The following is a 23,099-nucleotide window of genomic DNA, read 5'->3' as shown; positions in this document are numbered from 1 at the left end:
CCGAGGTTTGCGCGGGAGCACGGCATGCTGGGATATGTAGTTCCTAAAACTACTGTTCGCTCATCGTTTGCATTGCATACTGGGATTGGTGCCTTTTAAGCGTTAAAGCTCAAGTTAAACAGAACGTGTGCAAACAACATGGGTTGTCCTTGTTACGTACCCAAGGCTGAAAAATCGGGACACGACGCTCGGTTTATTTCTGATGGTGGTGTGCATGCCAAACTGCAAGGGCAGAATTAAGAACGCCACTGGCACTAGGATTTTAGGTCATCACAAATTAAAATTAGATTTTGTTCACTCAGAACACATTAGGATAATGGGATTATCTGTTTATTTTCTGAAATTTGAGGAATCAAACACTGAGTTAAAAAAAAAAAAGCCTCCAGTTTTGTCACAGACTACCTTTGCGATCTTGGACAAACTACTTCATTTTATTGGGCTTGTTTCACTTTTTTATGAAAAAAAAAAAAAGATCGAAATATTGTAGATTTGTCTTGGGGATGGAAAAGGGGCCACCTACTAAACCTGATAAGCTCAGGGGAGGCCTGCTTGGCAGCCTTGCAAATTCGAGTCCTAAAATAAACACATGGGATGGTCTAAAATTACTTTTCTAACTAAAGGTAATTTATGATAGGTAGTGCTGTCCTGGACAGTTATCTTTTTTGACAAATATCAACATTCACCTTTCCTGAGCCAGTCTTAATGCTTTTTTGCATCTACTTTTGGATCGTCCGGGTAATTTCCTTTTCCCAGAACCTGCAGGGCACAATCTCCCACCAGAGCAGGAGACTGCAGAGCCCCTGGTTGTGTTGTTAACTATCCTACACCCACTTATACGTGGAAGAAGTAGGTGTCTATTTACTCGTTTTCTCTTTATTCAGTCCCAGAGATTTCCCCACTTGGCTTTCTCCTGCCTCCCTGCTCTGCTAAGAAATAAGGTGCAGAACTGCCAGCCTCTGGAGCACTTTCTGTTCAAAGAGATTTTGCTTCCCAGCAACTATCATCAGTTTGGCTCAAATAAACTCATAGAAATTCTTACATGTTTGAACCTTGCTTTTCTGACATTTCTTAGGTTGAGTCTGTTGCAACTCTCGATGGTTTCTCTGGTGGCGGAGTAGGTGTTTAGAAGTAAAGGATATTTAAAAGATAAAACGAAAGCAAAAAGCTTATTGAAAGTGTTGATGTAGGGGCTCACATCCCAGGCATGTATCCCAACCAGGAATTGAACCCGCGACCCTTCATTTCACAGGCTGGTACTCCACTGAGCCACACCAGGGAAATCCATTTTTTTAAAAAATAATCACATATACAATTAGAACCTTGTTGGCCCATGAAACTTAATAACCAGGAATGCCATATAAAGCAGCTTGTTTCCATCTCCTTCCACCAACCTACTTATTAAATAGTATTTGTTTTCTAAACACGCAATGAAATCCACCCGTTGAAAACTTCATCCGAATTTCCTGTTTCCAACACCCACACACCATGACCAAATCCTATTCCACCTTCCAAGTTCCCCTCAAGGGCAATTGCTCTCTCACTGCTCCTCTTACCTCGCCCCAGAGGGGTCTAGTTTTACCGCCCTGCTCCCCCGTGTGTCTCCTGAACAGCAGCCAAGTTCAGCTGCCGTCAGGCGTAGCACCCAGAAACACCCATCATGGCGTTCTGGCTCTGAAATGTACAGCACCGTTAACAGCCAGAAGGGGTAAAAAAAGTTTTAATACAATCAAATCTATGGAGTCCCTCCTCTAAACTTAATTCCAATTGAGCGAAGCAGTTAACTGGCCTCCTATCCCTTCACTCCAATTAGCTTAAATTATGCAACTAACAATTACCAATATGCGTCTCTCCAGATCTGCACTGTTGAGTATTGTTGCCCCTGGCTACATATGGTTGGTCTTAATTAGGATGTTTTGAAACATAAAATACACACTGGATTTGAATTTAAGTATGAAAATGTGAGTGTAAAAATGTGTATCTCAACTAAAAATACCCACTTTAAATCTATTTTAGATGTTGTACTAAATAGTTTTGTTTAAACTTGGCCACCAATTTTTAATTAGCTGCTTCAGAGGAGTACAGGATGAACCATGTCATTCATAAAGCCAACTCCTAACATACTCTAGAAAAATACAGGAGGCAGTTACATATGCTTTACGAGTCTTAAAACATTGATCAGAGTACTCTTGCACACCCCAAACTGGGGACCTGGCTGGCAACCTGGGCATGCGCCCTGACTGGGAATTGAAAAGGTGACCTTCCACTTTGCAGGATAATGCTCAACCCACTGAGCCATACCAGTAAGGGCAAGACTTCAAATGAAGTTGATTTGGTAATGTATACATAAAACTGAAAAAATGTGAAATGTGCGAGGATGCCAACATGAAAAATCTCGCTATCATTTCCCCATAACTTGACTTGATCAACCACTCGATATTCCTGCATCACAAAACCACGCCCTACAGGCAACCTGGGCAGACAAAGGAACTCGTTTCCACAGGCTGAAGCTCTGCCACCGTGGTGCCTCCCCACGCTGTACTGGGCCACGGCACTGAGCCCCCTTCTCCCAAGGACCTTCCTAGGGACGGCTGGTGGATTATGAGTCCTGGAGTCCCCACCTCCGCCAGACTGATGTCCCAGTCAGTTCAGCGACAAAGTCGTTTTCTGATGCTTTAGTACTTTAGTTTATGCTGGAGAAGGCTTCAAAGGGACAATGAGCAAAGGGCATACAGAGAACTTGTTATAAGGCACTTTATTAAAATAAAAGTGCTTACATCCCTTTAAGGTATTAATCTATTTCCTGAATAACATGGAATATTTAACAAATACTGTACACCGATTATGTCCCTTATAATAGTAGGAAAACAGCATGTTTTAATAAATTTGTTTACTCCTCCCAACTTCCTTTTACATTTTTTGCTCACTATGGAATTGCCAATAGCAGTTTTTTTCTTTAAAAAAAGAATTTTTAGTGTTTCCCTAATAGCAATTGCAAAATGCTACAGAAACCATAAAACAAATTCAAATAAGAATTCCAGGTAACTTAAATTAACACCAGTTTTGAGAAAAACATTTTTATTCTCATTACCCGCCAGCTCCTTTGTGCCAGTAGGTACCGAACGGCCAGATCTTCTAGAGAACATCTACGTAACTTTCTTTCAGGTTTCAAGAGATGAAAATAACTGTACAAGGTTAAGTACAAAAGTACACAAGACAGCGGACACGAAGAAAATCCATGTATGAGATTTTATCCCACCTGCAGCTTTTACATATTTTGAAAGTAGAATTCATCAACTAAAAAATATCGTCCTTCTATAGTCCTGTCAAGTTTAATGGAAGTGGGTTTAACCTAATTACAACACTAACACCAGTATCACTGATCTGATATTTACAAAAAATCGTTATTTTTCAATAAATTAAAGTCAATGCAACACCCATGCAAGCTAGAGTGCTAGCTGTTTGGTGAACAAGGACCTGACATCAGAACCAGAAGTCTAGAAAGTTCCAAACATTAAGTGTGATCTTTTTCAAACTGCATCCATTCCTCGCATCGATGACGTGAAACCCAATCCCATTCCTCTTTGTGTGTGGGTCTGTGACCTTGCCATTTCATACTGAGCATCTAGATTTCTAAATACTTCTTCCTGTTGCTTCAAAGTCTTGTAACTTTCTTCATCCACTGAGCTGCATCCAGCTTCATCTTCACTCTAAACAGCAGACGGAAAACACATTAAAGCGAATTCAGACAGGACTGAAAAGTGCTTCTCGCTTTGCAGTCCTGGTAAACCAACATTGTTCAGATACACATTTGACCTCCATTACTCAGCTCCATTCATTCCATTCAGCATCCCATGGTCTTTCTAGGACTGGGATGTCACACACACACACACACACACACACTCACTCAACTTCATTTTAGTGGGCATGATGAAGAACAGGAAGAACATGCCAGACAGTGTGTACCCCAAACAGCCCTTCAATGAAAAAACCAATTCCCTTAGTAGTGACCAATGTCTGAACAGCTGTGGACCTCTCCGGGCTGTATGAAATCTAATACTGTTTCTATGTTACTTACACTTGGCAAAAACTCAATTTCTACATGATAAAAAAAGCTTCCTTGTAACTTTAAGAAAATCAAGAAGATCCATCCTACTCCATCAGGTACAGTTAACATTAAATGAGCAGTATTTTTATACAAAAGCAAATCCATTAATGTCTTTTGTAAAATTTCATTTACAAACAGAATCTTATGATCTCGAACAGCGTTCACCTAAGGCAGAGGTGTCAAACTCATTGTCACCGGAGGCCACACCAGCCTCTCTGCTGGCTTCAGAGGGCCGAATGTAATTTCCGGACTGTGTAAATGTAACTACTCCTTAACAGTTAAGCGAGAGCTTGGCGCTGCGGCCGGGTAGAAACAAGGTGGAAGGCCGGATTCGGCCCGCAGGCCTTGTCTGCCACCTGTGACCTAAGGTATAAATACGCAGGAATAACCAACAAACCTGTTAATGTAAGTCAAGTAATTTGCGCTGTCAACTTAGTGATAATGTACTTTAGTTAACTCTGTAGCATGAATCTGGAGAACATACACAGAACAGAAAGCACCCAGGGCTGACACATCACTGAAATATATCTGAAGTTGAGCATCAGCGTTACCCTAAAAATTAAGTAGGAATTTTAATATAAAGTGTATATACTCACCTTAATACCCATTAATTTCCTAAATTTGACGTTTTGGTCCTTATTTCCAAAATTCAATTTTTCCCATATTTCAGCAGACTGGGATTTGTCCTACGAAGAAACACTGAACTTTCAGAATATGTACAGTTTAAGTATGTTTTACTAGGGTATTAACTCTTTCTATTATATAGAATAAAGTAAAAGAAACAATAGCATTTATAACTATCAATGAAATTTATAAGTAAGGTTTCTATTATAGAGTAATGAAGCAAAGAAATACAAGCCCGTGATAATGTATCTTATAAAAAAAGCTAAACTAAGGAGCCCCTTTTTCCTTAATAAATATATAGTATTACTGGTTTGCTTTGAAAGCCTGGTATTTTTTCAGTGATATATAATAATGGAGGCAAATTAAACCACTTCCATCAGGTTCTCAGAAGAAAAACCCAAACTCATTTTTTCTCCAATTCCAATCTGTTTTTTAAAGCAATTGTTACTTAGGAATAAATGACAAAAGAGGGGAATAAAAGAACTTACCCCTTCTTTCTTGCCTTGCCAAAGCATTTTCCTTTTTTTCTCTTGTTCAGCAAATTTCATCGGATTCACAGCTGCGGGGTTGTAATAGCTGGGCACAGCGATCCCGGTCTCTGCCAAAGCTTTCGCCTGCAGGGCGGCCATCTGAGCTGCCATAGCGATCTGAGGGGTGACCTGCGTGCCTGATGCCAACAGGGCAGCCACATTGAGGACGGACCCTCCTGTAGCTGCAGCCGCTGGAGGAGGAGGACAGTGTGAACTTTAAGACTACAATAAGCCTCCTGGTTTACCTCACTGCAGGCTACTCCTCACCAAATACCATATTAGGAAATGACTGCGCATTTGGTTATAAAGCAAAAACATTTACCAACATTTATTGAACGTATTCATTGATAGGCATATCTCTACATATGATCACTTATATGTACTAAAACTTCTTTTACTTCTTAAAGAGAATTCTGCAAATAGTAAAAAGGCGTATTTCAATGAAAATGAACTTTGCTGCTTGTAGCTAACTAAACTTACAAACACAATGAAAGTCTGTATTCACATGGTTTAGTTTTATGAAATAATTTGACATTCCACTGGAAAATGCTAACCAACATTTAAAAATATTAAAACAGGTAACCACACACATTTAACAGATACTAAACAGAAAGACTTCAAATTACGTATTTTTCTGCCAGTCCAGAATGTAAGTTTTAAAAGTTGTTAAAATTATTCCTATAAAAGGCTGTTTGTACAATTTTAGATTTTATAGTACAACTATTCATGAAGAATGTCAAAAAACACCCTCCCCAATAAAAACCAATCAACCAACCAACCCACCCTCCCAGCCCACCTTCCACGCCACACATCAGCAGCAAGCGTGCTCTGACCACCTCCAGTCCCCACGGCAATGTTCATGACTACGAACTTGACTTAACAGTGAGGCACGCTACCTGCTCCAGGCCAGGCCACCATCTTTAATAAACCCCACTCCCCAAACCATAACCAGAAGACATGTGCAGTGATGGGTAGCAGGGGTCACAGGTGGTTTTCTCCTATTACTTTTCTGAACCTGAAATGCCGCGCCTCCGTAATAAAGAAAAAAATTACCTGCAGCCATTTCTTGTTGTTTCTGTTTTTCAACCATTTCTTTTTCTCGCTGTTCTTGTAACTTCTTTGCCCTTTCCAACCTGTCAAAGACCATTTAGATAAATTTAAAATAACAATATAAAACCAGTGTCTATCTTCACTAGTTTTTAGTTTCCAGAAATGGTTAAAAAAGTAAAAATTATTCAATCTTTATCGGTGTTGGTTACAGAAACACGGATAAAATAAAATACTGCAAATAAGTCAGAGTATGTTAAGTAGTAAACAGTGTTTACAGATTTACCAAATATTTCTTGGAGGAGGCTGATACAGAATAAGGCCAATCAACATACAGATAATTTTTTTTCATTAAATATACTTCATTGTATAGCCTTCAAATAAATAAAAAACATTTTTTTAGCCAACCCCTTCCCACCCTGGCTGATGTGGCTCAGTGGATTGAGCACTGGCCTGCAAACCAAAAGGTCGTGGGTTTGATTCCCAGTCAAGGCACATGCCTGGGTTGTGGGCCAGGCCCCCAGCAGGGGATGGGTGAGACAACTACACATGATGTTTCTCTCCCACTTTCTCCCTCCCTACAAGTAAATATATAAAATATTCAAACAAACAAACCCGACTCCTGCCTGAATAAGTATACGAACTCAAACTGCCATTCCCTATAACCTAATGGGGGGGGGGGGGGTTGCTCAATATTAGGACATTTTTAGCACCTGAAAAAATGTATCATTAGTAAAGGAACTGGAAACAAAACACAAATTCATCCCAAAAGAAAATCAAAACATACTTCGGTTCACATTAAATTCACCAATTAATACACACACTAAATATGCTGCCAAGTCAGTACCTACTTCCTATATGGCGAATCCTAAATATTTTCTTCGTAATGAGTTCCTGAAAGAGAAAGCCTTTTCTTTGAAGAATTCCTTGATCTACCAATTGTAAGTTAAATGCTGCCCCTTTTCCTTCTGAATGTGATATAAAGAGGCAAGGATTGGGAGAAAGTGTTTTTTTTGTTTTGGGGAGCTGTAGACAGTACAACAGTGGTAGTAAAAATTGGAGATTATTGTTTTTAGATAAAAAACAAAAAAACAATTTAGACTACAGTAACAGTTTCAACTTTAATAAAATCCAAACTTAAAATATAGTAAACTTGTAGTAAATAAGAATAAATTTTATGGCTTAAACAATATACCAGAGTTAGCCTTGGCTGATGTGGTTCAGTGGATTGAGTACTGGCCTGTGAACCAAGGGGTCACGGTTCAATTCCCAGTCAGGGCACAGGCCTGGCTTGTAGGCAGCGTCCCCAGTGGGGGGCGTGCCAAGAGGCAACTACACACTGACATTTCTCTCTTCTCCCTCCCTGCTCCTCTCTAAAAATAAGTGAGTAAAGACTTAAAATAAATAAATAAAAACAGAATTAATGGACCACTCTTTATAAATTAGTTCAAATACCGTGGTAAATTATTTCCTAATTCTGTTATCTTAGTTTCAGAGTGAAAACATGCCCGACTGCTATCGGCTGCACTTTCAGAACGGCCACTGCAAGTCTGGAGTTAACACCATTCACTGAAAAGTGAATGGAATGAAGGAGGGGTAGGCTCACACCTTTGCTGCTGCTGCTGTTCAGGTGGAGTTTCTGCCAGGCTGGGTTCACAGGGCAGCAGCCCATCAGGTTACATTGTGATAACTGTATTTTTGTAATGGGAAAAAAAAATACATACTCAATTTCATAAAGAAAAAGTGTTAAAATCAAAAGACTATAGCCTTCAGAGTATGGGAAAACCTGCAGACAAGGACTGGGATTTTCCTTTCCTCTGTAGACAAGGCGGTCCTCTGAAAGGCGCCGCAGGCTGCAGCCAGAGCCGGCCTGCGTCCCCTGGCCACCCATGTTTGAAACGTGATAATATTAAAAAATACAATGGTGCCCCTATGCTGTCAGCAGTGAATTTAAGAGATCAAATAAATTGGCTTGTGATAAGAAAACCACAGACAGAATTCTACTTATTCTTTCAGAGATTCTTTTCTTAAGAAAAACAAGACAAAGCAGCTTTAGAGGCAGAATCAACCAAGTTCTTCAATCATATTTCAGATGTTTTTTAAGTTTCAACCCCGCACTAAAACACTTCGTCTAGAACGGAGAGGGTGAGCCAGGTCATCACCAAGGGAGAGAGGAACTGCCGCAGACACGCAACCTTCCCACAGTGTGCAGTGCGCTCAAGAGCTACATCACTTACTTAGCTCTAGAGCACAAAGGTGCGCCAGTGTTCGTGGCTAGATGTAACTATTCCGTTTACCTTCTGCCTGCAAGCACTCCCTTTGTCTACACAACCGAGAACCCACTTCGGGTGGGGAGGAGGGCGAGGGTAAACAAGCGCCCACAGAAAGTACGCACCTCCGAGCTAAGGCTTCCTGTGCATCCATTGCTGTGTTTCTGCCTCTGAAGGGGGGCGGACTAGGAGTGCCGCTTAAACTTCTGCTAAATCTTCTTGGTTTTTCAATTCTCTTCTTCCTATCTCTGTAAGAAATCATATTTTACATGTCTCACTGTGGCCAAGCAGTAATAATTTTGCTGAATCAAAGTCTATTATATCTATGGTTTAACAAAAATCAAACTGTGCAGGAAGCATTTTGAACCCTCTCCTGCCTGCCCCCGTCCTACACCTCCCACAGATATCCTGGGTTCTCTGTGTGCGTGGCTAGTTTTCTGTAAGTTCATGTAACCATCCCCGCTACACATGGCCCTTGAGGTTAACTCCAATCTTGCCATTTCACCCAATGTTGCAAAGACTACCCTTGTGCCTTTCTCATATAAATGCCTGGTGGTGAGATGAAGAGGTTAAATGTTCCTAGTATTTTAACCTAGGATGAATGAATGAATGAGTTTGTAGATGTTTTCAAAAATACAAAGTACAAATCACTAAAACAAAAGAATTAGAAAATAAAAGACAAAAGGCACGTATTGATCAGAACAAAAAGTACCAATATTCAAAACTAGAAAAGCCATAAATAATGACCTGAACTGCCAAAATGGCAATTAAAAATAAAATCTTTTCTGACAACAAACTCACAACTAGCAACAACCAAACCTTACCGGCCCCCCCAAATCAAACAACTAGAACAGGAACAGAATCATAGAAATGGAGGTCACACGGAGGGTAATCAGCCAGAGTGGGGGTGGCAGGCAGTGGGGGTTGGGGGAAAGGTACAGGGAATAAGTACCATAAATGGGAGGTATAAGATAGACAGGGGGAGGTTAAGAATAGTTTAGGAAATGGAAAGCCAAAGAACTTATACAAACGACCCATGGACATGAACTAAGGTGGATGGGAATGTGGATGGGAAGAGGAGTAGAGGGGAAAAAAAGGTGGAAAATTGGACAAATGTAATAGTATAATCAAAAAAATATTTTAAAAAATCTTTTCCATTATTCTAATCAGTATCCATGACTACAGATAAAATACACTATAATAATCACCTCACATAAATAAAGAGAACACGTTTTCTATTAAGAATTTAAAATCCCCCCATGCTCATTATTGTCCTGTCTCAACAAGTTTAAGTCTTCGCTCAATCAAGACAGGTTTGAATTAAGCTCATCTTCTTAAAATAAACAAGTACATATAAATAAATAAATAAATCAATAAATAAAAAAATCAAACTTCTCTGGGGTTACACTGGTTGGTAACATTATGTAAGTTTCAGGCGTGCCACTCTGCAGCGCGCCATCTCAGCTCATCTTTTCGGGTACTTGAGGTGGCTGAGGGGGCTGGCACAGCACGGAGGGTCAAGCACGCGCGCTGACTGCATTTGGACACGTGTGGGACCAGGTCTGAGTTCTGGCATATAGGAACCATGATGGTGGGCTTCTGGGCAAGTTACTCAAACTCTCAAATTCCAATGGGCCTGGCTCACAAAATAGTTGTTTTGAGAACCAGATGAACGAACATGTGGCAAGAACTATGCCATAACACACAGCACATGGTAGGGATGCAGTAAACCAAGCTACTGTGATAAACACAACGAATCCCGTGTACAAGTAACAAGCAGTTTTCAATGCAACTATTCACATCTTTCCTTCACAAGCGACCTGACCAAACTGGGCCGCGTAAGACTGCCACACAAGAATTTAGATTTGTTCTTTCTTGGCCAGGATGGGATAGTTCTATAAATCAATTCTGACCCACAATTTGTTCTGAGCGACAGAAGACAAACGGCCTATGAGAGGCCTGTATGATTTAGGGGCCTATGTGAGCACCCACCGACTTCTACTCCTTGTCCTACTCCTGCTTCTACTCCTATGCCTGTGTCTTGACCTTGAGCGTGAGCGAGACCGGATGCGACGTTTCCTTTCCCTGCTTCTGGATCGCGACTTCTTCCTCTCTCTGCTTCTGGATCGCGACTTCTTCCGCTCCCTACTCCGGGATCTCGACTTCTTCCGCTCCCTGCTTCTACTACGATGACGCCTGAAATTAAAGCACACAAATTTGTAGTGAGAGGTGCACCTTTCCCATTACAGGCGTTATAAACTAGGTACCTGTAGCGTATGCAGTCAAGATAGGCAATAAACTACACTGGACTAAACTAAACTTCACCGTTTTTTTGATGCCTCTTAGCAATCACAGTAAAACAATACTGTCAAAAATGCAGTGCATCCTACCCCAACTTAAGATTAGTAGTTCCAAATCTACTGCCTATTTATAAAATTTAAGAATATAACCATGTTACCAAACTACTGTAAATTTTGACCTAATTTACATATTCCTCACAGAAATCTCCCAACATGTTAAATACTGGCTTCTCAAAACAAAAAAAATCCCACAAATACGAGCCATGACCCAGTATCTCAAAAATCTTTGTCTCTGTACCACAAGACAAAATGTAGATTAGAATTCAGCAGCAAATAAATCCTTTATCAGCATATATGATAGTTATATTGGCTTAATTATATAAATATACTTGAGCAATATAATTTCTTTCACTGCAAAAGATAGCTTGGACATTAGCGAGCAGAGAAATACATCAAAATAACAAAAAACAAACAAACAACATTCTAATTAAGGTTCTGGGGACAGTGCCGATTAACGGGGGTAGATCCTTCATGTGACTTAGGAGCTCTACAGAAGACGCACACTGGCAAACACCCACATTAGTTACCTCTCGCGAGATCTGGATCTGGAGTGGCTTCTGCCCCTCGACGACCTCCTTTCTTTGCGTTTGTGTCTGTCCTCACCATTTTCAGATGAATTTAGTCGCTCTCTCCCTTTATCAGAAGAATGTTCTTTGTCATTATGTTCCTCAGACTTGTGTTTCTTAGCAGGTTTATCTTTGGACTCATGTCTTCTTGCCTGTTTTAAGAAGAAGTTGGTTCTTTCAGGAAAATAGTGCAACAAAGAGAGTTAGTATGGGCATCAATAGACAAAAATGTTGTGATGCAACATTAGTAACCTTAGGAGTGTGTGGCGAATTAAAAACGGCCCTAGCCTCACATCACCCGCATGCTGCAGCTACATACAACTGGCTGTGCTTTCTCTTCGCAAAGCCCTCAAATGCAGTTTCCGCCCCCAAATGTTCTCAATGCCGCTATTAATACAACGTTCAACGTTACACATAGGAACCCCTAGAGTCTCTTTTATCTAAAATAAGAGAAGTATACACGTATAAAACATTTTTAGTTTTCCCAAGAAGCCTTTTATATGAACAGACCCAGTATATACATCAACTTCTAAGTCCAGAGTACATAGTATTACTTGAGGCTTAAATAACTAACAATAACGAAGGTAATAAGGACACAAAGAAATGCACCAGAAATGCATTTCAAATTAGGTAGCTAAGTAAGTTAACTCAACTAAATGGTATTTTCTGCAATTTCAGACTACTTTACGCAGAGCTGAAGTGTCCTTTGTATAGCTATATTGCCACATCCTCTCTCTAAAAGATGTCTCTTGGTTTTCTCCCAATGTCTAAACCGTGAGGCAATCACTTTTCATCTCGCAATATCCCAACAGGCTTGAAGTTCTACTACATTTCATGTACCTAGGACAGAAAATGGCAACTGTATCTGTTTTGACTTTTATGCACTCAGACTAGGTATATAACATAATCCCTACATCATTACCCAATACAGACTTCCCCCTACTCTGAAAGATAAAAAACCCAAAGCTTTTGTTTTCACAACACATGCATTCAGAGACTGAGCTAAAATGGTATGATCAAGTCTCCACCCTACACTCACGTACTTAGATTAAGTGCAACACACTGGATTCCTCATGTTAATATTTGTCAAATCCATCTTGTAGCTACAGCTTAAAACCTCGAACATCTCAGAATCACAATCTTAAGGCTGGAAGGAAACTCAGATCCTCCAATTCCCTTTACTTTATACGTAACTACATTTTGATCTGAAGTCACAAAGCTGCATAGCTGCAGAGCTGACCCCAGGCCCCCACTTGTCTGACGCTCAGGCCAGTGCTTTTCCACAGCAGGACACGCATTTCATGTTTCCCAGAACAGGCCATAAGATATTTCTTTACAGTCAACATTAATTTCTCTTAAAAACAAAAAACTTGGCCAAACATTTTATAACATGCATGATGACTTATCTAAAATGATCATAGTATGCGATTTATTATCTTACAGAAAAACAGAGAGACCTGGAGTCACAGCTGAATTTTAGTTTCAGTGCCAGTTCTCTACAACATGAGCTTATAGAAAGTATTTCCTTGATTTTGCCATATAGCGGCAAACTGGAAAGGTTTTAAGTGGTTAAACTTTCACAGGTTTTAGTTTATTTCAAACCAGTTTTTCAAATGTAACATTACTATTAATTTTTAAAAAACCATTAAAACCCTTAACTGATTTAAGATATACTTAAGGGAAATAGGAGTTTGAATGACTAATAGTTACCTTATCATGAAGTAGGCTTATTATTTTGCTATCTGAGTCTGCAGCGTCTTCAGTTCAGTCTCTTCGCGCATTAGCACGCTGAGTATGATTTATTATAGAAATGTTATCATGTGAGCTAAACAAAATAGTCATTTTCACAAAAACTCTCCTAAATTAAAAATTTAACAGAGCTTCCATTAGGGGAAGAGGTGAAGTCCCTGCCCACGTTTGTTTTGGGACCCTTGCCCAGCCCCCACAGGACGCTGCCCTTTTGGCAGCTCCCTCTGCTCCGCCTTCCGCTCCCTGTCTGCTCAGGCGAGTGAGTTTGGGCGAGTTCACTGCTGCCTTTCCCTCTCTTCCAGTTTTGTTGTCACCGCCACCTCTCTGGCTACCTCTGACACTTTCATTTGGAAATTCAGAACCACTGTTAGAGAAACACAACTAGTCTACTAAAGGAAAGAGGACTCTCAGTGTCTTCCGTAAAGAAAAAGCAGCCCAGAGACATCGAGCCTACTGCCGTCCAGAAATCCTAGCGGTCATCAGGCATAAGGAGACTCGGGACCTCGGATTAATGGAAGCTCTGTGTGACAGGCCTAAAAAAACCAATCATATTCTTCACATGAAATTTTCATTGTGAACATTTTCACAACATAATAAAATTAATAGTTTTTGAATGAACTTTTCATACAAACAACTATCTTCTTGAAAAAATGATGAATCGAAATCATGCTTATTTTATAGCCCAATTAACCTTTCAAATTTCAAGTTCTGGTACTTACCTGGACAACATCACATATTCACACACAAACATTCTACTAGCACTTTACAAATACTTTAAACTGCCTATTCACTATAAAGTGTTAATTACCTCTTTGCTTCTGCTCCGGCTCCTGTGTTTTCTTCCTTCGTTGTCTGTGAAGACACGCAAAAATGCACCATAAACAAAGATAAACACCTCAAACACAAATTTTCAATACTTATAACAGGCTGAATTACATTTGATGTAAGTAGTCATAAGAATATTACAGTATAGGGAAAATTCCCATTCAAAATTACTTATAATACTGTAGTTTCAAATATACGTATATAAAAAATTACATTTGAACCGCATTGTAGATGATTATTTGTGGACAAAGAATAAAGAACTAGTTCAAAGCCTTAAAACTTTTAAACTCATCACTACTCAACTCTCTACTCGACAGCCTAATTAAACAGCAATAAGTAAAAACAAACAAAACAAACACACCACCCAAAACAGAGCAAAACACCATGCTGCTCGTACATTGGTCTGACTTTTTAAAATACCAAACCTCCTGCTTCAGAATACTCTAACATTATGTTAAAAAAACAAGATTAGGCCCTGGCTGGTATGGCTCAGTGGACTGAGTGCCAGCTTGCGAACCAAAGCGTTGACAGTTCAATCCCCAGTTGGGGGCACGTGTGGGTTGCAGGCTGGGTCCCCAGTTGGGGGCACGAGAGAGGCAACCCATCGACGTATTTCTCACACATCAATGTTTGTCTCTCTTTCTCCCTATTTTCTTCTTTCTCTAAAAATAAATACAATTGTAAAGGAAAAAATAATATACCACTGTCCACACTACAGAAATTGGCAAAAGTAGGTTTACAGTTGTTCATATGGAAAAGTATGTAATACAAGAATAAACTGTTTCATGTGCTTGCAACTGTAAACCTATTTTTTTTGTCCAGAACTATGTATCTTTCAACATAATGTGTCAATGTTGAAAGAATAAACTGAAGCATTTTACACATCTTAAAGTTAAATAGTTACTATGACACAGATTTAAACATACATTGTTGCTTTCAACAAGTAATCTCTACATTAGAACCTTTATATTCCTCCCAACTGAAAAATTCTCCAAGAAATTACCAATGGACTTTCATTATCCATTACTAAACTGGGGAGAGCACACGTATTATCAGTAAACAGTTCATGTATTATACACATTTACATGAATTACAGCAAATGCTAGCGGTGTGCATTTCGTTCCCTACACTCATACCTGACTTTCGTTTTCTTTCTCTTGACCTTGAGCGTGATCTTGAATAATGATGTTTTGAGGCTCTAGGAGAAACAGATACATCTGGCTGCTCTTTTTTCTTATCTGTATCTAGGGATGTCTTTTCTGGGGCTAGTCCATCACGTTCTGTATCACTAGCCTACAAGTTTCAAGAAAAATAATGGTAAATTCTTAATTACATTGAAAATATTACCAATTTCTTAAAAGACAGGGTGGGGAGCGAAGGAAAGACAGTCATCCTAGAATTTTAAAAAATAAACACGTTAATAAACCAGAATGGTTGATTTCCAAATAGCTAAATATGCTTTGTACCTGATAAAAAGGCCTGAATAAATCCAAACAACTAACCCAATACCAAAAACATATGGAACTAATGTATCTTTATTTTTAAAATTATTATTTTGTAACTTTCAAAGCAAGGGGCTAAGAGGGGAAAATTAGGACTCAAAGTCCAATAGACATTTCAAGCAGAGAAAACTTAGTCCATTTTAAGTTTGTGAACTCAAGGAGCCAACTTTACCAACACTTTTTAAACAAGCCATTAAAGGTGAGAGAGAGACCCATGCCCCGGCCAGGGAGCTCAGCTGGCTAGACCCATCAGGGCAGCCACGAATGTGCAAGTAAGTGGAACGAACAAATCAATGCCCCTCCTAAAAAGCAATTAAAAAAAAAAGTTAAAGAGACTCATGACTGTAAAATCTTAAAACAGTTTCTGAAAAAAGTAACAGGAAATTAACTCACCGATCTAAAAGCCCAATCTTAATTTTTCATTAATGCTCTTTAATGAAAACAGCCCTTTGGCACAGTGCTGCTGCAAAATAAGGTCTGCGTCTCCTTGCATATGCTCTGGACTATGGAAACATTAAAGTTTGTGCTTTAAAGCGGTTTATAAGTTATCACAATATAAACTAAAAAAAAAAAAGTGTACCCACTTTCCCCCTGAGGCCTGATTTCCCTCTAAGGGCAGGTTCCTCCACCTAAACTTCACTCCCCTGTTTTCCAGGCCACAGCCGGCAGTCTCACTGGCCTCTTGAGTACTCAGCACAGAATGTTGGAGAAGAAAACGAGTCCTAGTTACTAGCTTTCCATTAAAAAATGTATCTGTGGCTCTGCTTACTGTGTGGTCCAAATTACAAATAACCTGCACATCACAAAGGAGGAAATGGATTTGAACGAGTCATAGAATATCTCCTATGCCTGTGGAATTGATTCCTTAGGACAAGGGCTGGCTAAATAGGGTCCTTGAGCTGAGAATGGTTTTTACGTTTTTAAAAGGGTTGTCAAAGTGGGTGAACAAGTCCACCAACAAGGACCACGAGACTCTACGTGGTCCACAATACCTAAAATATTCATGACCCCGCCAATCTGAGAAGGTGGCTGAAATGGAGAAATGAGAAGTCATAAATAGGAGAGGCTGCATTATTTCAACTATTTACTGAGTATAAAAATGTGCCAAACTCCATACCAGACCCCAGGAATAAAATGGTAAATTAAAAGGGAAGGATTTACAGGCTAGCTGGGATTAAAGACATAAATTATGTGTTAACCCTCTAACAATGGTACCCCCACCCCCCTAAAAAACAGTAAGAAGCCGAAGGCAGTGACTAAATACTGTAGTGGCTCATTCAAGCACACGTGCTCCCCCGGTTTCTATGTGTGAGTGATTTCTGCAATCATAGACGTTTGTGCTGGAAGGCTTCATTCCTTAGAATCGAGTTCAACCTTTTCATTTTATAGGTGAGACCCAGCTACATTGGCTGACTCACCTAAGACGGTCCTCTTCACCGTCTCCTATTGGTAAGTGATGCAGTATCAAACAATGGAGGGTGATCCCGCTCTTCACAACACAGATCCTTTTCTTTTTGTTCTCGTTATCCTCAAGAACCACCTCAGCTGTATCTCTGATGCACTGAGTGTTGGCAAACCCCACCCTTTGTGCAAACTCGAAGCCCTGCTCCCACCCACCTCTCGCAGTGCACGCGGCACCAGCAGAGCATTCCAGAACCACCAGCACATCTATTCACTGTCATTACAGAGGCCACGGCTAGTGCCGAGAACCACCTTTGTGTGGAAAAGCCAACATGCAGCCAGGCATCAAGTTTGCAGTCAGTGGTTTACTTCCTGGGTACACGCTTAGCATCACCGAAGACGGGCGGCAGGGAAGTCAAATGCCCTGGGCAGGCTGCCTAGTCACACCCAACAGCCACCACAAGACACATCTGAATGACAGGAGACCACTAGGCTCACGCAAAACTTCTCTTTCCAAGAGGATATTTCATACTAGCATAATTAAAGTACCCCCCATCAACTGAGTATCAATGTTTCTCTAAAAATGTCCAAGCTTCACCTTGAGTTAGAAGGGTTCTCTCTACAAAGACCTTACACGCTAGCTGGGAACTACCCTGCACGCCAGCATGTGCTCTACAGGAAGGCCACCACTGTTTCTTCAAGTGTGCGTCTGGTTTAAAACCCTAATGATGCTCCAGACGTAGGCTGCAAATCCTTTCCCAGTGCAGAGAAGGTAGGTGGATTTAATACCAGGCCACCCCCCCCACCCCGGGAATCGTGTCTTTTTATTGAAGGAGGAACTGCAGGAACCAATGTTTGAGTTGTCTTTTAAAAAATTTATTGAGCCCAAATGAAACATCATTTTTTTTTCACTTAAAGTATCCTGAGGCCCAAAACACTATTTAAACAAAGGGAAATATTAAACCGATTAGTTGCATTAATACCAAGTAGTCTGCCAAATGTTTGAAACCTTAAAAAAAAAATTAATTCTAAATTCAATCAATCCGGTACGGGGGTGGGGAAGGAGGACCATCCTTTCTAATTTCTGATGCCCCCAAATATTAAAAAACAGTAAACTACCTATTTTTCATTATGTTTACCACTACTATTTGTTTTGGAAAATCAGAATATCTTTTTTGGTTAGCGGGAAGGCAGGCAGAATGCCCGCATTTTTCTTTCAACAGGATTAAGGATAAATGAAGCCATCCCACAGCAACGCGGTTCATCAGGCAGCCCTGTTGTTCGTATCACTTAAGAACCGTAATTTTTATTTAAGGTTAAGTGGGTCACCGAAAGCTTCACACATTTAAAGGAAAGACACCGAAAATAGGGCTTGATTATAAAGCTCCAACCAGACCTCAACCATATTACATCACGAGCCGCTCCAGAAACGCAGCATCAATTGGCTGCTTCCAAATGCTCCCAATGAATTCTAATTTTTACTCCTTTTCACCAACACATTCCCCAGGACCCCGCTAAGGTTTTCACAGACGAAAACGCTCCTCGAAAACATGCGCCTAGACTTCGTTTTACTGAACGTAAGCAAACCAAAATCGCCACAAGGCTGCTCTTTCCACATTCTATCCCTTACGGACCCTTTTTTGACAACCCTTTCCACCAGACCCGGGTCCCTTTTCTCTTCCCCACCGCGAGCCTATTCCCAAAACCTGATGTTAACTGCACGGAAACCACTAAGCCCAGGGCGTAACCTCGACTGAAAGCAGGTCTGTGGGCCGAAAGGTACAGGAGCTAGGACAGAGAAGAGGAAAGTTCTGGAAAAAAAAAAAAAGACACTCCTTGCAGCTCCCCACCCCCACCGACACCGCCTTAGTCCCCCGCCCTACGGCAGGAAGCCATGATGGCGGGCGCAGAAGAAGGCCGCGACGCCATTTTGTCCACACAAGCGCGGACAACAGCTCGAGGAGTCTCGTTTACGCAATCTTGGAGCGTAGCAAAAAAAAAAAAAAAAAAAATAGCCCTGCCCCAAACTCCGATTCGGGACCTACCGCCATAGTCCAGAGTCCTGGCCGCTAGAGCGGCGCCTCTACTTGCCGCTCTCAACAGTACAGATCGCACGGACGCCTCGCCACAGACTAAATGGCTCAGGCGAGAGACCCGGATGGCACAAAGGGGCTGAGGCCAGGCACGTCGCACAGCTTGCTGGGAGGAAAGGGGCTTGGGAGAAGGCCTTCTATAGCAACGCGGTTCGCGGCGGTGATTGGTTATTCTTTTGAAGAGGGCGTGTAAAGCCAGGGGGAGGGGCGGAGCCAAGCCCACGACCTCGATTGCGCAGCCTGGCGGCCGGAAACGGTGGAATGTAGGGTGGAGCGACTTCCTATTTCGAGTCTCTACCAATCTTGGCCTTCTCCGGCCGCCGTAGAAGAGGTTGGTCTCCGTCTTCTCCCGCCAATTTAAACAAGTTGGGCTAGAACCTGAAGGGATTGGGGGCGGTTGGGGTTAGTCGGGAAGAGGGGCAGTCAATTGACGTGCTCCGCTTTAGTATCTTCAACTGCAGGTGAGTTGCGCTGCTGTAGGAAGCTGGGCGTGAGTTCAGGTCTAAGTAGCAGCGTCTCGAGCACCGTTGTGGGTGTTTTCCCTTCAAGACCCTGTTGGGAGAGAACTTGGCTGGGTTCTTGCTGGCCCCAGGGTCCAGCTGAGCGCTTGTGGGGAGGGGGGGGGTCTCATTGGTACGGTTTCTTTTATTTCTATTTTTGAGAGAGAGAAACATGCATGGACTTGTTGTTCCACTTATTATTTATGCCTTCATTGGTTGATTCTTGCACGTGTCCCGACCCGGGGTCAAACCTGCAACCTTGGTGTTTGGAGATGACGTTCTAACAACCTGAGCTACCCGATGCTGTTTTCATTTTGCCTAATTCTGCCACTAATCTGTTCCCTAGCCAGCAGCCAGAGTGATCGCAAGTGGTTCATCAAATCACGCCACTCATCTGCTTAGTCTCTTCCCCCTGGCGCCCAGGAGAACCCCGATCTTGACGTCGCGGACTCTTTTAGCCCCAGCACCGTTCCATTCCTGCTGTTCCGCTCAGCGGCAGCCCGGAGCTCGCCCCAGCCTCCGAGCCTCTGCATCGCTGCACCCACTGAGCTTTGCATAGTTGGTTTCTTGCTACTCGGTCCCCGCTCAGACATCCTCTTCCCTTCCCACGCAGGTTCTCCTTAAACGACCCTCTGAGACCCTTAGCACTGTTCTGTTTGCTTTGAAACGTTTCAGTTTGTAATTATTTGTGCATTTCCTTTTTTTTTTTTCTGGTAGGGAAGCGGTGTAACAGTTACTAGCTGGCGTGGATTTGAGTTTTCTTGTCTAGCTACATCATTTACTCGCTTTAGGTGACCTTGGCCATTTATTTAACCTCAGCTGTCAAGTAGGCTGTTAACTAAATGAGTAAAGCATTCCAAGCTGGCTTGCTTGTTAACATATACTCAGTACATGTTAACTATTCTATGGCTGTCCCTCCTACACGGAGATTAACTTCAGAGTGACAAAGACCTTCTCTGCCTTCACCGTTTTTACAGATGGGGGATGCTGAGACCCCTGAAAGTATTCACTCCCTCCCGCCTGTCTTAATCTCCCAACTCCCACCCAAGCACCAGCCGCTAAAACCATCGTCTGTTCTGAGATGCTTCGTTTCTGTGCCCTTGCTTATGCTCTCAGCAAGAACTCCTCCCCTCCAATCACTGCTGTCCACCTGAAACTAATACAACATCGCATGCCAATCACAGCGGACACACAAAAACTTCACGAGATCTTAAACCACTAGCCCAAATGTGACTGCTTTCACCGACAGCAATAATAAATCTTCTAGCCCTTACAAGTGAGTGCTGGCCAGGAACCGAGAATTAGTTTGTGAACATTTAAAACACATAACTTTTCAGGTGGGTACAACGATCTTCCCGTTCCACTGTGGTTTAGGGAATTGAGAAGCAAAGATTAAGTTGCTGGCCAAAGGACCAGCAAAGGTGAAAGACCATGAGTCTAAGATTGTTCCTCCCACAGATTTTAAAACATAATCGTGTTAGCAGTTATCAGAACAACCGTTAATTAATCGGTTATTGTTCCCCACCAGCCTTCAAGTTTTCGCCCAGGGATCATTTTTCAGTTTTTATCCTAACATTCTAACTCTCAACCAGACTGCACATAAAATGAGTTTTAAATCTTTGTTGATGAGACATCAGAAACCCAGTCCAGATTCTTTCCTCCTCCCCTTAACATGTTCGTTTTTTTTTTATTGAGAGATTCCATTTTTTTTTTTTAGATTTTATTTATTTATTTATTTTTAGAAAGGGAAGGGAGGGAGAGAGAGAGAGAAACATGAATGCGCAGTTGCTGGGGGCCGTGGCCTGCAACCCAGGCATGTGCCCTGACGGGGAACCTGCGACACATTGGTTTGCAGCCCGAGCTCAATCCACTGAGCCACGCCAGCCAGGGCTGACATGTTCGTTTCTTGCGCTACACTGGAAACGTTAATGAACGTGCTTGTGAGCTTCATCCGGAACCCTCCCGTCCTAAGGTACCCCAGACGTTCTGACATCAGAGCTTTTGCTACTTATTGCTGTACCGATTAAAGATGTACTTCGAATGAGAACTGGTTATACTTTCAAGTTAGGCACACAAAACATTAGAAACTCGGGGACATGTTGGTCAGATTGGCTTCGTGTTCCTAAACTGTTCTGTTCTCACCTTGTGATGATGGGAGCTGTAGTTCCGTTTACCTGAATTGGTCCAAAGTCTCTCGTGACGACCGAAGTAACAGGAAGATAGAGAAGTCTTTACTTACTGATATATATTTTGGATAAAGCCTTGTCATTTCCTAGGAAATTGGATCCTGGTTAACAATATAAATCGGGCTCTAACTGTGCATGTGGCCGCAGGGAAGGCAGTGACTCCCGAACCGGGAAAACAGTCTCGGAAACATGTGGAATGATATCGAGCTACTGACGAGCGACGACACAGGAAGTGGGTACCTAAGTGTGGGATCCAGAAAAGAGCATGGAACTGCTTTATATCAAGTGGATTTGCTGGCAAAGATCTCCTCTGAAAAGGTAATGATTCCGATGCTGTTTTTATTCATGCAATTTTTACTGTGTTTAGTAGGCCCGGGAACTACACGGTAAGTATTTTGTGAATGAATGTAGCACTTTCTCAGGTAATCAAGGTTCAGTCTCAGATTCTTGGAAATTTCCATCTGAATTCCCCTTACGTTATCCTAAGATTTGTATTTCCCAAACTGAACTGTTATAGATGGGGAAGGAAGAAATAAAACTGTCTTCGTTCTCACTTGACATGAATGTCCACATCAGAAAGCGGAACAAATTGACAAAGAAACCACTGGAATAATGAGTGATTGCAGCAGGGTGGCGGGGTACAAGGTGAATACGCAAAGTCAACAGCTTCCCTGTATGTCGGCAGTGAACAAGGGAAATTTGTTTTTAATCCTCACCTGGGGACACTTTTTCATAGCATTTTGAAAGAGAGAGAGAGAGGGAGGGAGGGGAAGAGAAAGAAACATTGATGCGAGAGAGAAGCATTAATTGGTTGTCTCTTGAACATGCCCAGGTTGGGTATTGGAACCACAACACAGGTATGTGCCCTGATCGGAATCGAACCTGTAACCTTTAGGTTATGGGCTGGTGCTCCAGCCAGCTGAGCCACACCAGCCAAGAGTGTCAAGGGTCAGGCTGGGGTGGGGTTTTGAAGAATTACACCTGGAGAATGTGACCATTGAAGTAGGCATGAAATGAACTGATTGGCTCACAAAACTGAGCCGTGGAAGAATCAGAATAGTTAACATTTATTAAGCATGTGTATTATGCTTCTATCTTCTAAGCCCTTTACTTGAATTCATTTACCCTCCACAAAAGCCGGCATTGTAGGTATTGTTATCATCATAATCATCCCCATTTTATAGGAGAGTCAGTTGAGACATTCGCCCAAGGTTACTCAGCCAGTGAGTGCCTGAGCTTTTGCAGCCACCAAGCCTCCCATCTGCTTCAAGATACACACGCGTGGGAAGCCCTACTCAACAGAAACTGAAAACGAGACTCATGCTTGGCTTGCACAGTGTT

The 23,099-nt window shown here is 41.7% G+C and overlaps 2 protein-coding genes and 1 non-coding gene across 5 annotated transcripts in view; 2 read left to right on the top strand and 1 right to left on the bottom strand.

Moving 5' to 3' along the window:
- Positions 1 to 200: 200 nt before the first annotated feature.
- LOC114510493 lies at positions 201 to 362 on the top strand. The gene has a single exon (XR_003685671.1). It is a non-coding gene; the product is annotated as a small nucleolar RNA SNORA79 (small nucleolar RNA).
- Positions 363 to 2,922: 2,560 nt separating this feature from the next.
- On the bottom strand, positions 2,923 to 19,186 carry RSRC2 (arginine and serine rich coiled-coil 2). 3 transcript variants are annotated; one of them, XM_036014796.1, is made up of 10 exons: positions 19,025 to 19,186; positions 15,213 to 15,369; positions 14,060 to 14,103; positions 11,464 to 11,654; positions 10,623 to 10,772; positions 8,702 to 8,824; positions 6,313 to 6,392; positions 5,218 to 5,450; positions 4,702 to 4,791; positions 2,923 to 3,707 (listed from the first exon to the last, which is right to left on the bottom strand). In XM_036014796.1, exons 1-10 carry the CDS (start codon positions 19,028 to 19,030, stop codon positions 3,528 to 3,530), a joined length of 1,254 nt encoding a protein of 417 aa, XP_035870689.1. In that variant the 5' UTR covers positions 19,031 to 19,186; the 3' UTR covers positions 2,923 to 3,527. The 3 variants fall into 3 exon arrangements, with proteins under 3 accessions (XP_035870689.1, XP_028383366.1, XP_035870690.1); XM_028527565.2 differs by having other exon boundaries at positions 10,569 to 10,772; positions 19,025 to 19,183; XM_036014797.1 differs by lacking the exon at positions 19,025 to 19,186 and adding an exon at positions 13,213 to 13,290 and having other exon boundaries at positions 10,569 to 10,772; positions 11,464 to 11,676; positions 15,213 to 15,309.
- Positions 19,187 to 19,405: 219 nt separating this feature from the next.
- KNTC1 (kinetochore associated 1) overlaps positions 19,406 to 23,099 on the top strand; it is a 53,858-nt gene continuing 50,164 nt past the window's right edge. The window contains exons 1-2 of the mRNA XM_028527696.2: positions 19,406 to 19,533; positions 21,906 to 22,076. Coding sequence (XP_028383497.2) covers positions 21,948 to 22,076 — 129 coding nt within the window. The 5' untranslated portion in view covers positions 19,406 to 19,533; positions 21,906 to 21,947. The remainder of the gene's footprint in view (positions 19,534 to 21,905; positions 22,077 to 23,099) is intronic.

Source organism: Phyllostomus discolor, chromosome 13 (assembly GCF_004126475.2).
Source record: "Phyllostomus discolor isolate MPI-MPIP mPhyDis1 chromosome 13, mPhyDis1.pri.v3, whole genome shotgun sequence".
NCBI lineage: Eukaryota > Metazoa > Chordata > Mammalia > Chiroptera > Phyllostomidae > Phyllostomus > Phyllostomus discolor.
This window is presented reverse-complemented; position numbering and strand designations above follow the sequence as displayed.